General features: G+C 43.1%; 1 protein-coding gene across 1 annotated transcript in view; it reads left to right on the top strand.

Moving 5' to 3' along the window:
* Positions 1-891: 891 nt before the first annotated feature.
* Positions 892-12,851, top strand: part of ST8SIA4 (ST8 alpha-N-acetyl-neuraminide alpha-2,8-sialyltransferase 4) — a 57,990-nt gene continuing 46,030 nt past the window's right edge. The window contains exons 1-2 of the mRNA XM_021543994.2: positions 892-1,348; positions 6,551-6,682. Of these exons, the coding sequence (XP_021399669.1) occupies positions 1,236-1,348; positions 6,551-6,682 (245 nt within the window). The 5' untranslated portion in view covers positions 892-1,235. The remainder of the gene's footprint in view (positions 1,349-6,550; positions 6,683-12,851) is intronic.

The raw sequence follows: 12,851 nt of genomic DNA, 5'->3' as shown, positions 1-12,851 counted from the left end.
ACCGGACCAAATAGACCCAGGGAAGATTCTGTCATCCCATGAGCTCTTGCTTGTAATCTAAGCTAGGAAAGAGAAGTCACACTAGATTTACCACAAACCTTCCTGGGCCCCCATGGGAGAAGCGTTCATATTGGTCTTGCTTGTTCTGTAAGAGCAAACTTCTGGGCTGCGGGTAGATCCCTGTCACACAGAATCAGCATAGTTCCAGAGCAGCTCACTCACTTTGACAATGGCAAAACAATACTGAGAAAAGTGGATACAGCCAATAATTTAATTTTCGTGTTGCATTATCCATCTCAAAGGTTTGGGTTTTTTTTCATTTTGTTTTGGGGTTTCGTGGTTTGTCCTTTTATTTTGTGCATTTCAGAGCAACTGTCCCAGCAGAAATTGGGATAATAACGGCCGTGTTGAGACGGCGCGGATGGAACAAATCCCTGGGGAGTGGGGCACGGGCGGTGGATTTGGCCGGACTCCAGGCGGGTCTGTGCGGGGGCCACGTCGCTTCCCTTCTGCATTCCCGCCTTCTCCTGCGGCTTTGGGACAGCAAGACCGGGAAAAACCTCCAGTGCCTTGTTCAAGCCACACCCAAGAACAGCGGGAGCGACCAAAACCCTTCTCTGAAGCGCGCTCCTTTTCTGCGGCACAGCGTTGGCAGTCCTACGCTCTCCCTTTCAGACGCCCGGCTCGGGCACAACGGATGCGAGCCAGGGGAGGAGCGCACGCGTTCCCCGAGCCCGGCGGAGCCCTCCCAGCCGCGCTCCTTCCCCGTCGGGCCCGCCCGCGCCGCTCGATCGGCCGCGCTCCGCCCGCCCCGCCCCGCCCGGCGCGGGCGGCGGGGCCGCGCCTCGGGCGAGCGGCGCCGCAGCGGCTCGGCAGCGGCGGAGCCCCGGGGAGCCGCGGGGCGCTCCCGGCCCGGCCCGGCCCGGCTCAGCCCTGCTCGGCCCTGCTCGCAGCCACGTCGCGGACTCGTCTCCCCGGCCGAGGCTGCCCAGCTCGCACGCCCAGCTGCCTGGCGGGGCGAAAGAGAGACACTCCAAACGCCAAAGAACCCAGGATCCCCAGCCTCTGCTCCTGCCTGGTTTTATTTTATCGTCTGTCATTATTTCGGGAAAAAAGAATAACCAAAAAACGCATCGCTTCGTTTTTAAGAATTCGTGCCGCGTGTGCAGTTGTTCCCAGCACAACCCCTGATAAACAAAGGAAAAGAGGGAGGGGGCCCGCGTTTTGCAGAAGACATGCGTTCCGTCAGGAAGAGGTGGACGGTGTGCACCATAAGTCTCCTCCTCATCTTCTACAAGACGAAGGAAATAGCACGGACCGAGGAGCGCCAGGAGGGAGCTCTCGCCGGGTAACTCGGGGCGGTCCGAGGGGCGGCTGGGGCCGGGAGCCGCGATGCCAGCGCAGCTCGGCTGCCGGGGGGCCCGGAGGCCGCTGCGGGGCTTGCCGGGGCTCGGCGGCCGTGGGGCGGGTGCGGGTGGACGGGAAAGGACGGGAGCTGCCCTGCTTCCGAGGTCGCCTCTCAGCCGCCGTAACGGGGAAGTTCCACCTGTCCGCAGCTGCCCCGGGGGCCGGGCCGGGGAGCGCCCTGTGTCCCGTTCTCTGGAGCGCCCTGTGTCCCGTTCTCTGGAGCGCCCTGTCCCGTTCTCTGGAGCGCCCTGAGTCCCGTTCTCTGGAGCAGCGTGTGTCCCGTTCTCTGGAGCGCCCTGTGTCCCGTTCTCTGGAGCGCCCTGTCCCGTTCTCTGGAGCGCCCTGTGTCCCGTTCTCTGGAGCGCCCTGTGTCCCGTTCTCTGGAGCGCCCTGTCCCGTTCTCTGGAGCGCCCTGTGTCCCGTTCTCTGGAGCAGCGTGTGTCCCGTTCTCTGGAGCGCCCTGTCCCGTTCTCTGGAGCGCCCTGTGTCCCGTTCTCTGGAGCGCCCTGTCCCGTTCTCTGGAGCGCCCTGTGTCCCGTTCTCTGGAGCGCCCTGTCCCGTTCTCTGGAGCGCCCTGTGTCCCGTTCTCTGGAGCGCCCTGTCCCGTTCTCTGGAGCGCCCTGTCCCGTTCTCTGGAGCGCCCTGTGTCCCGTTCTCTGGAGCGCCCTGTCCCGTTCTCTGGAGCGCCCTGTCCCGTTCTCTGGAGCGCCCTGTGTCCCGTTCTCTGGAGCGCCCTGTCCCGTTCTCTGGAGCGCCCTGTCCCGTTCTCTGGAGCGCCCTGTGTCCCGTTCTCTGGAGCGCCCTGTGTCCCGTTCTCTGGAGCAGCGTGTGTCCCGTTCTCTGGAGCGCCCTGTGTCCCGTTCTCTGGAGCGCCCTGTCCCGTTCTCTGGAGCAGCGTGTGTCCCGTTCTCTGGAGCGCCCTGTGTCCCGTTCTCTGGAGCGCCCTGTGTCCCGTTCTCTGGAGCGCCCTGTCCCGTTCTCTGGAGCGCCCTGTGTCCCGTTCTCTGGAGCGCCCTGTCCCGTTCTCTGGAGCAGCGTGTGTCCCGTTCTCTGGAGCGCCCTGTGTCCCGTTCTCTGGAGCGCCCTGAGTCCCGTTCTCTGGAGCGCCCTGTCCCGTTCTCTGGAGCAGCGTGTGTCCCGTTCTCTGGAGCGCCCTGTCCCGTTCTCTGGAGCGCCCTGTCCCGTTCTCTGGAGCGCCCTGTCCCCTTCTCTGGAGCGCCCTGTGTCCCCTTCTCTGGAGCGCCCTGTCCCGTTCTCTGGAGCAGCGTGTGTCCCGTTCTCTGGAGCGCCCTGTCCCGTTCTCTGGAGCGCCCTGTCCCGTTCTCTGGAGCGCCCTGTCCCGTTCTCTGGAGCGCCCTGTGTCCCGTTCTCTGGAGCGCCCTGTCCCGTTCTCTGGAGCAGCGTGTGTCTCGCTCCTTTCGCAGGCAGGCATGCCGCGGGGCAGGTGAGCGCCTGCTCCCGTCTTTGAAGTTTGCCCGGAAGCTTTGCTTAACATGGCTTTTTATTAAGAATTCTTGCCCTGGGAGAAGCGTGGGTCATCCCCCTTAGCTCTCGAGCTTCCTCCATCGGAAAGTCTGGTCCCTCGCTGAGACCGTCTGCTACGTACTCTCTCTTTGCTGCATGTGGTTGACTCAAAACGAAAGGCAAAGAGTTCTTTGCCATTTTTAGCTTTGCACCTCAGATTTCTCTTTATGTACGTGAGTGCCTGCATTCCTCATTTTTCTCCCGACTTTCAGCTGTTCTCTGGAGGTACTGGGTTCTCAGCCAAGCTGGTTTTTCTATGGAGGTGTATAAGATTTTGGTTTCCCTGGACCAATGCATAAATTTATTGGTTGTTCAATGTAATCAAAAAAAGCTAAGTAAGAAGTCACATTTTCTGTTTGATTGCGCATGTCAGCTTTGGGTAGAATTCTTTCACAGCTGATTTTTGTCCTCTTGTGTAAGCCCTTGCCTTAATTTAAGGAGGAGGTATAAGGGAATTTTAAGTGCCCGTACAGGCCTGGAGGAAGCTGAGGCAATTAGAGCCTACTTGGCCCCAGAGTTAAAGAGAGAAAGCACATCCCTCCTTCTCAGGCCATCTAGTGAGGCAAGGGGACACAGGCAGCTGAGCACAGCTGGGCAGCTGTGGCCCTGGCACAACATGCAGAGGGCAGGGGCAGTCCTCACCTGTGTGTCCAGTATTTGCTTCCTTTGTTATTCAAGCTTTTCACAACTTGCTGGTATCTCTTCCTCTTGTTCAGCCTGGGTGTAACCCGGTTTTTACCACAAAGCTATCTCTATTCTTAGGAGATGTACAGAAGTTTAAAATTTGGGGTTACATCTGTATGAAAACAGAGATGAAAATGAACATGTGAGGCAGAATTGTCACTGATACCCATGTTTCTTAGTATGTACTCCTTCCTCTCAGAATAGGAGGAGCTGATGAAATTATTCAGAAATTACTTTATATAAAGTGTGCAAAGCGAAAAACTGCCTTCAGCTTACTGCACATTGTTTGAGAACTTAAAACTTTACTAAAATGAACTGTTGTTTTAATATTAAATGGAAGGAAACAAGTGTGTTTATTTATAAATATGTGTGTTCCTAACAAACCTTTCAAAATACAGCTGTAATAGCCCTCTGACTAGTTATTTGTGATATATCTATTTCTTTATAAGGGAGACTTCTTGTGCTTTATGATACTACTCACTTTCGCAGTTGAAGTATTTTTTTCTCTTCATAGCCTGTCATCCCATTCACTGAAGCAGAAAAAATAGCCTAAAGATCTATTGCTCATAACTGGTATCTCTATTGATCTTACACTTGCCTTTCTCCTGAATTAGGGGTTTGGGACATTGGGTTGTTTTTGACTGGTCATGTGGGCCAGCAGAGTCAGTTTTCTTTGGGTTGTTTTACTTCCAGAAGTTACAGATGTTTGAGGTGGACCATTTTATGGTTATTGGTGGCACCAGAGAATCCAAAATGTACTGGCTATGTACAGATCCAAATTACATGAGAAACTTTAAACCAGCTGTGCACTTTCATAGAAAAGTGTGCTAGGACAATTACGTCAAATAGATAGTAATGTCCTGTAAAGGTTAAGCAAGTAATGAAACATGGCACGTTATGTGCAGAGTAGCGTTGCTTAAGCAGTCTGATATGGAACATACTTGAAGTCAGTTACCTAATTTAATGAACTATCTTCATGAGAAGATAGTTTTGTTATATGGGTTGAATTGGTCACCAAGGCAAGGTTATCCAAAGTGAAGGCCGACACTGTCAGCTGTAAGTTGCTGCCATAGTATGGCAGCTCTTTAATTACATCAGAGAGGATTTGCAGTGATTCTAGAAGATACAAAATAATCCACATTTCTTTTACTTATTTACACAATGAAGAATTACCTGGAGAAAGTTTTAATTTTTATGTATTGGTTTATGTATTAGTTTATTTAATATTGTTTATTTATTAGTTTATTTAATATTTAATATTAATGAGCATCTAAATGAGCACATTTTTGTCCACAGTAACAACTTTAATGCAAAGTGCCTACGACCTTCTTTCATAAGAACATATTTAACATTTTTTTCAATGTACAATCTGTGTAACTCACTGCAGTTGTAAATGGTGACTATGAAAATCAACCACATTTCAAGTGCTAAGTTGAAGTGTTGGCAATACATTTTATTGCTAAGTTTTGTCACCCGTTTCAGTGTTCAAGTGTGTACTAAATAATATTCAATCTAGAATAAACTAGAGACATCCCTGAAGTATCCTTAGACTGAGAGCTTTATCTGTATGTAATTTGGTCATTTTCCTTTAGATGCATGCACTCAATGCATGTTGAAAACACATGCAGGAATAGATTTATTGTTAATATTATTACAACAATTTTGGAACAGTTTTAGAGAATAAAAAATTTTAATTTAGCTAAAGTCATTAGTTGGATTCTGTCTGTTGGATTTAGGGTCTTCTGCAGCATCCTCCCATGCCTTCAGGTTAGCAGGATTTTGGTAATTTGTGTACAGGTCGTGAACCTAAAGTTGCAGGTTCTTGGTTGATGGCAGCCTTACCTCTGCATCAGTGTGAGATCTGGGGTGCAGGATGTTGGCATGAGGGTGAGGGGGAGCTGCGAGTATTTAGTCTGTTGTATGATTTCCTAATTATTATTGCTTTATATACAGCAGTAATGTTGCTGTGTTTCTTACTAAGGGCACTGATACCATTGTTATCAAAGCTTATAGCCACACAAAAACAAAACTCAGCAATTCTGGAAAGCTTTTAGTCTCACATCTTTACCATTTTGTTCCTTGAAGAGCTGTGGTCAGATATTCTGTTTCCAAGTAAAGTTATTGTTATTGGCAATATTTCAGAGTATGCTTATTTAACAGACAAACACATTTCTGCATATGATTGCCCTGTGCACACCTGACTTATAAGACATTTCTTTGTGGTGAACTTTTACATCCAACAACTTTGATATATTTGTGATAAACGGCCATATTTGAACTCAGGTGAACATTGCTCTGGCATCTGAAAGACTATGGATGATACACTATGGATGATAATGGAAAGATGTGGAGATAAAAATGAGTTTTAGTCGTAACACCTTAAACTGTGCTTGTAATGTTTGGACTTCTCTGTCCCATTTATGTTAGCCTGTTCGCTAATATCACTGCAACTTGTGTTCACCACGTGTTCAGTGGTCATCACCCAAAGCTTACTGTATTTATTTTAAGGTTACCTTGCTAAAAAGTTACAATCATAAGAGACTGATGGACAGAATTATGAACTGGGAAAACGCTCTAAATATAACACTTGATTCTTAGTCTAGTACTAGAAATTTGGAACCTAGAAGAGCAGAATCTGCCTCACAATCATAATGAAGTTTTGTCCAGATTCAAAATTTGGAGTTTATTGTAGTTCTTGTTATGTCTACTCTATTACAAATATAAACAAATTTAAGCTCTTAATTTGCATATTCAGCTATTCCAGATAGCTATGTCATAAATTTTTCCTGTTACAGTTTATTTTCTTTAGAAAGCTCAAAGATAGTTGCTTATTTTTGTTGTGAATAAAAGGATATATTGCTGATGCTTGGGATGTAAATTACTTAAACTAGAGTTAACCTTGACATAATTGTATGTTTTCTATATTGCATTGCAGAGATGGTGAACTGAGTTTGACTAGATCAATGATCAATAGCTCTGATAAAATAATTCGAAAGGGTGGCTCCTCAATCTTCCAACATGCTGCAGAAGGTTGGAAAATCAATCCTTCTTTGGTAATGGAAATAAGGTGAGTTTCTCAAATTAAAAAGCAATTAATTTCACCTTGCCTATAATTATTTTCATTCATGTTGCTTTATAATTTCTTTGGTCTACAAACAGAAATTTGATTTACATTTGCAGGTGAATGTTTTCAAACTGTATCTGCTTAGGTTTCAGTGTTAACTGCAACTGTATGACATTAAGCTTCAAAGTCAAGTCATCCTTCATAAGAATTAATAAAATGTTTTCATCTGGCTGTGACTGTAAGACCTGTGCAATCAATCTCTATTATTCATCCCCATATTTAAGCTGGTTGTCTAGAACTCTTTCACAGTCAGTGGTGAGAAACTGGTGCTTTTAGGATATGATTTTCTCTCATCCTAAAGGTTTGATATAGAACAGGTGAAAGTATTCTAACCATACTACTTTTCCTCCCTTGACTGCAGAGGGAGCTTAGGCAGACCACTGGGATGCAGGAGGCAATAGCTGGGCCATCAAGTGTTGTGAATCCACTTGTGGCTGTGCCTGGTCCATGCTACAGAGCCAGACACTGACAATAACTGTGTCTTAAGCGGTTACCTTTCTTGATGTCAGGCCAAAAAGAGCTGTAGGGTTGTGCTGAGGGGGCAGCCCAGTAGCAGGTTGAGCTGTGTGATAGGTCTGATGTGTCTTTACAGTGGATGTCTGTGCCTTGGGGCCACAGGTGCCTCTGAGTGTGTCATTCGTATCTTCCCCATCTCCATCAGAAGATGGCCCATGAGAGAAGCATGTGGAGCATGGATTGGCATAGTGGAGATCTAGGAGTGTCACATTCTATGAAAAATGAGGGAAAGTAACTATTGTTAACAACAATCACATAGCAGATTAGACTTGATTTCTGAATATTATGATTTTTGAATCTTAATGTGTTCTAATTAACATGAGGTTTCTCTGTGATTTCCCTTTCTACTTTTTTTTTTTTTTTTTTTTTTTTACTTAAAGGGACAGTTTACAAACCCCTTAATCAGGCATTGCTTCCAGGTTTAAAAGCATTACTTCTCTGAAGGAGAAATTTAGGGATTTTTTAAATGACTGCTATTTTATGTCCCTAATTCTGAAGCATGCAGAAGATAAAGGTAGCTCAGAAATGTATGTATCTTAAGTTATGGATCCAAAAGTTGGGAGAAAATAGGTTTTTCTACTTGTGAAGTAAGCTGATTTGGAAATGACTGAGTGACTATAAGTAGAGACAATTTTTCTCAGTCATTTTACTGAAAATTTGAGTATCATATTTCAGAACAGATACGCCTTGCTGCTCAAGCCAAACAACAAAAAAGAAAAATATTACAATACCCTTTTGGTTAAAATCGAGAGAAAATTAAGTTTGGGTTTTGCCAATTTTCCACCTGTTCTAAATGCAAAATATTATTCAGACAAAGAGGTAAAACAGTAGAGAATACTGTAGCATTTTTTCATCCTGTTAATACATGTGTATCATTTCAGTCCAGGAGATTAATGAGATTCAAAATAACTTTTTTTCTTTATTGTTTCCAGAGGGGGAAATTTCTCTTATTTAATATATCACCATTGTGTACTAAAGAACCACTTTTATATGTGGGGGTTTTTAAAATATTGTGCAGGGAAGGGGCTCTTTTTTGTCTCATTAGTATTGTGAAGAAAACAGTGTATCTTGTACACTGGTTTAAGTACTAGAAGTAGAGGTTCCACTGAAATTCTTCCATTTTAAGAGTTTCTGTATCAGAGTGGGCATAAAGCTGAGATTATTTAGAAGTCCTTGTTGCCAGTCTTGTTTTCAGAGGCTACCTTAATGAACGATGGGGCAGAAAGTAGGTGTGAACCAGAAAATTATTTTAGATTAATGTGACTTAGGGCCAAAAGTTGACATGAACTCTACAAAAGGAGTCAATGCTACTCGCCAGGTGTAATCTTTCCAGAAATCCTCTTTGTGACATGCATACCACATTCAGTTATGGCTCTCAGTGGTGAAGGAGGTATATCAGGCATTCTTTTCACTGAGGAAGCTGCATGCAACCTCTTATGATGTCTTTCAGTCTGATGTTGACTAAATTAAGTACATCTTTCACTTTTTCAGGTGGTTTGCTATGCACCTTTCTTCCATGTTACAGCAGTAAGAAGCATTTTCGCTGTAGTTTTACACTTACACACTTACCAGGACTAACTTTAAAAGTGTCTAGCAAAGGCATACAGTATTCTTGTGGTTTAACTAACTGCTTAACCCTCCGTAATATGTTACATGCACTGTATAGACTATGAAGATGATTCATTGTTTGTAATTGCAGCTGTTAACGTGAAGAGTGGTTGGTGGTCTTGTGGTGTGACCATAGGAAGTAACAGTAAGAGAGAAACAATAAACAAGCCAGAGCCTGTTGAGTAATGTTTAAAATGTTATCAGTGCTAAGTAGTGGAAAAATAATTTGTAAGCCATTAGTGTCCATTATAAAGATATTTCATAAAACTTATAGTTACCCATAAATGTTTTTGTGTCTTAGATCAGCTTGCCACCCACATTAGCAATTTTCAAATGTAGAAAGTATTTTTTTTGCTTTGTATAAGGACTATTGGTCAGTGATGTGTCAAATCTTGTTGATTGGCATCTAGAATATTGCACTTTGTTATTGCTTTGTTGACTTTGTGGGCATCATCTCTGGCCATTTTATTTTTGCTCTAGTTAAGTGATGTGTCTATCAGCCTCAAAGACCTTAGGAATTCTTGGCAAGGCCAAGCTCAGATAGGAGTCAATGAGTGGTAAATCTTCTTTATCAAGACCCCACAGAAGGATGAAAAGCTTCCAGTGGGTTTCTGGTGCTCTAGAACTTCACAGCCAGAGAAGGTAGTCTGTGGAGTGTAGCAGCCTTCCTGGGAAGACAGCAGCCTTGTGAAGATAATAAGCAGGCTTAAGAAGAAAGAGCTAGACTTCCTGTGATTGAGGTAGAAGTTATGGGTATTACTAGTTACTTGGGACTGTGTGAAATGTGCTGCCATTACCATGACTGGTTCAGTGGGAGACTGATTTTTGCAACTGATGTTACCTTCTCATTGCTGGCAATTTCTTTGAAGGAGAATTGATAATTACTGTGACAAAGGGAAGAAGACTGCTTTTTTGCTCCCTTTTCTGTCTGAGTTATTTCAGTCACGAAGAGGAGTCTACCATCTGCTAAGATTTTATGTCATTGTCCTTTCTACTCTCTGTAGAAATGTGAAGTTTTTTTTTATGCTTATAGAAATAAGGAGACTTCATTTGTAATGAAGGCTATAGTTCAGAAAGTAGAGATGTGGCTGAGATGGTAACAAACCTCCTTAGGAAAGCCTTCCACACAGGACTGATGACAGCACATCTGTGACCTGTGTGAAATTAATCACAGTTGGATGTCTGTGACTTTTTTCTACTTACTTTTAAGTAAATATGTGTATTTATGCTGAAAGGAGAAGAAGATGGTTATGAATTGCAGGAAGGCAAATTTTTAAATGAGTACATTGGGAATGTGTTTATCTCTGTAATATAACAGAGAATATTTCCTGTCAGAAAAGCATGAGAATGTGTAAGATGTCAGCAGCATCTAAAAAAAAAAAAAAGCATCTTCCTCCTTCAAAAGGTTCTGATTATTATCAATTTTTGTCTTACAAGTTAGTGTGAAACAGCTGTGACAAGTCCCTGAGGTGCAAGCATTAAATATGGAACCAGCAATGGAGCACTACAATTGCTCTGAAGCTTTTGGAGCAATGTTCTGAACCCATTTGTACTATTTCTTTCTGATTGTTTTTGTGTCAAAGACATGGAATCCAGGGTTCTCTTGCCTGGTTTAGTCATAATAAACCTCAGGGCGTTTTTGCTTGCTAATCTATCTTACTCTACCTTGCTTATCTTCTTGAAAAGCTGGTATATGGATGAGCTTCCTGTGATAAGCAGTAGTTGAGTCATGGTCTGTTTAAAATCCCTCTTCATTTTGCATGCCCACTCTCGGGTATTACAGCATTTCTGTTTGTGTGGCCTCCATCAGCTGGGAGCTTCTAGAAACCCTTCCAGGGTTATTTGCAGCCAGGTATGTTTTTAACAAATCCAAATTAGGGTTGAACTAGATGGTCTTTCAAGTCCTCTTCCAACACAAACTATACTACAATTCTAAAGGCTGCTTTCCTGGAAGAGCTTTTCTTGAAACTTCCTTTCAGACTAAAGTAAAACCTAGTACAGGTGCAAATAGTTGTGGTCACCACTGGCTCCTCCTCAAGGAACCAACAGGAGGTAGAACTCTAAGTCATGTACAAGACCAAGCTGTGACCTTCTGTTACCACAGAGTTTGGTATTTCATGTTGTTTTTAATAAATATAATAAAAATTAAAAAAAAAAAATTAATAAAAATTATTTACCTGGCAAAAAATCATATTTTAACTAGGCTGTAGTCCCTGGTGATTCTAAAGGCTGAGAGCCACCTTCCAGCTGCAGACTGCAAAGCAGAGTCAGGACTTGCTAGGGGTGGTACTTAAATATTACGGAGATCTGTGTCTGTTTATCAAAGAAAAACAACAGGTCAGCCACTGATTATGACTGTGTTTTTTTGAGTTGTGTAAACATATTCTGAGCAGTGGCTTGGCTACAATTAAGCATGAATCACATCAGTCTCACCTGCCCAGAAAATGGTTCAGGTCACACCCTGACACAGTTTTATGTGTCATAAAAAAACTTGAAAACTACCTCAAATGAAACTCTTTGTTTGCATAGTTTAGCTTTAGGCTGCAAAACATAATTTCTTCAAGGTTTGCCAAAAATAATGCTCTTTCTTCCCTTGGTGGAATTGAGTTTACTTTTGAATTCAATATGCAGTTTGGAGTGGATTAACACTTGTAATTATTTTGTCATGTCTGTTTAATCAGAATAACCTTATTGTCCTGGTTTTGGTACTCTTTGTGGGACAGAGCAGAGGTTTAAAAAAGTTGTTATTACTAATCAGCATCAAGACTGACTGAGACACTCATGTTTGTACACTCAGTATTTGCTATGTCCCTCAGTATTTTTTTCTCCATTATCACTTATGTGAAAATTGGAAGTACTATTGTCGCCATGGTATCAGCGAGTCAGTAGCATGAAGGAACTTAAAACAATATCATGGACTCTGCATTATTAATCATACTACTTTCAGTATTAGAAGGTATCTGGATACAGTCAGATGAATCAACAAAAAATATTTTAATGTTAACATTATTGTGTATCTCATATATAAGGATTCTACGGCGTACTGCAATACCTGTGTGCACATTTAACAAATATGCTAATGACAGCTTCAGATATGAAAACATTTTTAAATATGTAAGAAGATACTAAGATTAGAGATTTCTGACCACCTCAGCATTTGATTGAAAAATAAATTCCATAGACCTTTTGGAAATTGCAGCTGTTTTAAGTGCGTGGCTGAATATCTGATTCTAATTCAAGTACACATGAAATTCTTTGGAGGACTTTTATAAACATATAGATAAATAAGTTTTGAATGTAAGCAACCAAATGAATAATGGAAGCCAATGTGCATTTCCTTTTTTGACACTGTTTGCATAACTTCACTGTCTTCCTCTTGCTTTGAAAAATAATACAGCAGATACTGTGTTCATGCACAGATTGCTAACATGGACAGTTTTAGGCCAATTCTTTCTAGATAACAGGGACTAAAGCAAATCTTCTGGTGATCATGTGACTTCCTGTAGTTGGAAATCTAGTTTCTGTGCATTGCAGATAATTTTTTGAGGTTTTGAGACTCATCAGTGGTCATCCCTTCTCAAGTCAAAGTTCATGTGAAATCCTTGATAGCTTGGCTGATGGTGTTTGTAGCTTTTGATGGATTCAGATTATCCTTTACAGCCCCAGCTGTGGTAACTCTCTTCCTATGTGATGAGTAATTGCAGTAATTTTTAATACTTCTAGATTGGACAATTCTCTCTTTCTTGCTCTTTTTTGTTTTGTATCAATTGATCTATCTGTTGCAGAGTGCCCATGAAGTTAAGCTATCAAACCCAAGGAGATTTAAAGTCCATTAAATTTAAAGGCCAAATTTGAATCTTAATCTTCCTTTTACAGATATATCTTGCCTGGCCTTACTAAAAGCTAAACTAAGGATGTTAAAATTGTCTATCCTGCTTTATATTAATTCCTCATGTGCCTCAGCATAAATTGCCTTTGCTCTGAGACT

This window comes from Lonchura striata, chromosome Z (assembly GCF_046129695.1).
Source record: "Lonchura striata isolate bLonStr1 chromosome Z, bLonStr1.mat, whole genome shotgun sequence".
Taxonomy (NCBI): domain Eukaryota; kingdom Metazoa; phylum Chordata; class Aves; order Passeriformes; family Estrildidae; genus Lonchura; species Lonchura striata.
The sequence above is the reverse complement of the archived record's forward strand: the minus strand, read 5'-3'. Positions and strand labels throughout refer to the sequence as shown.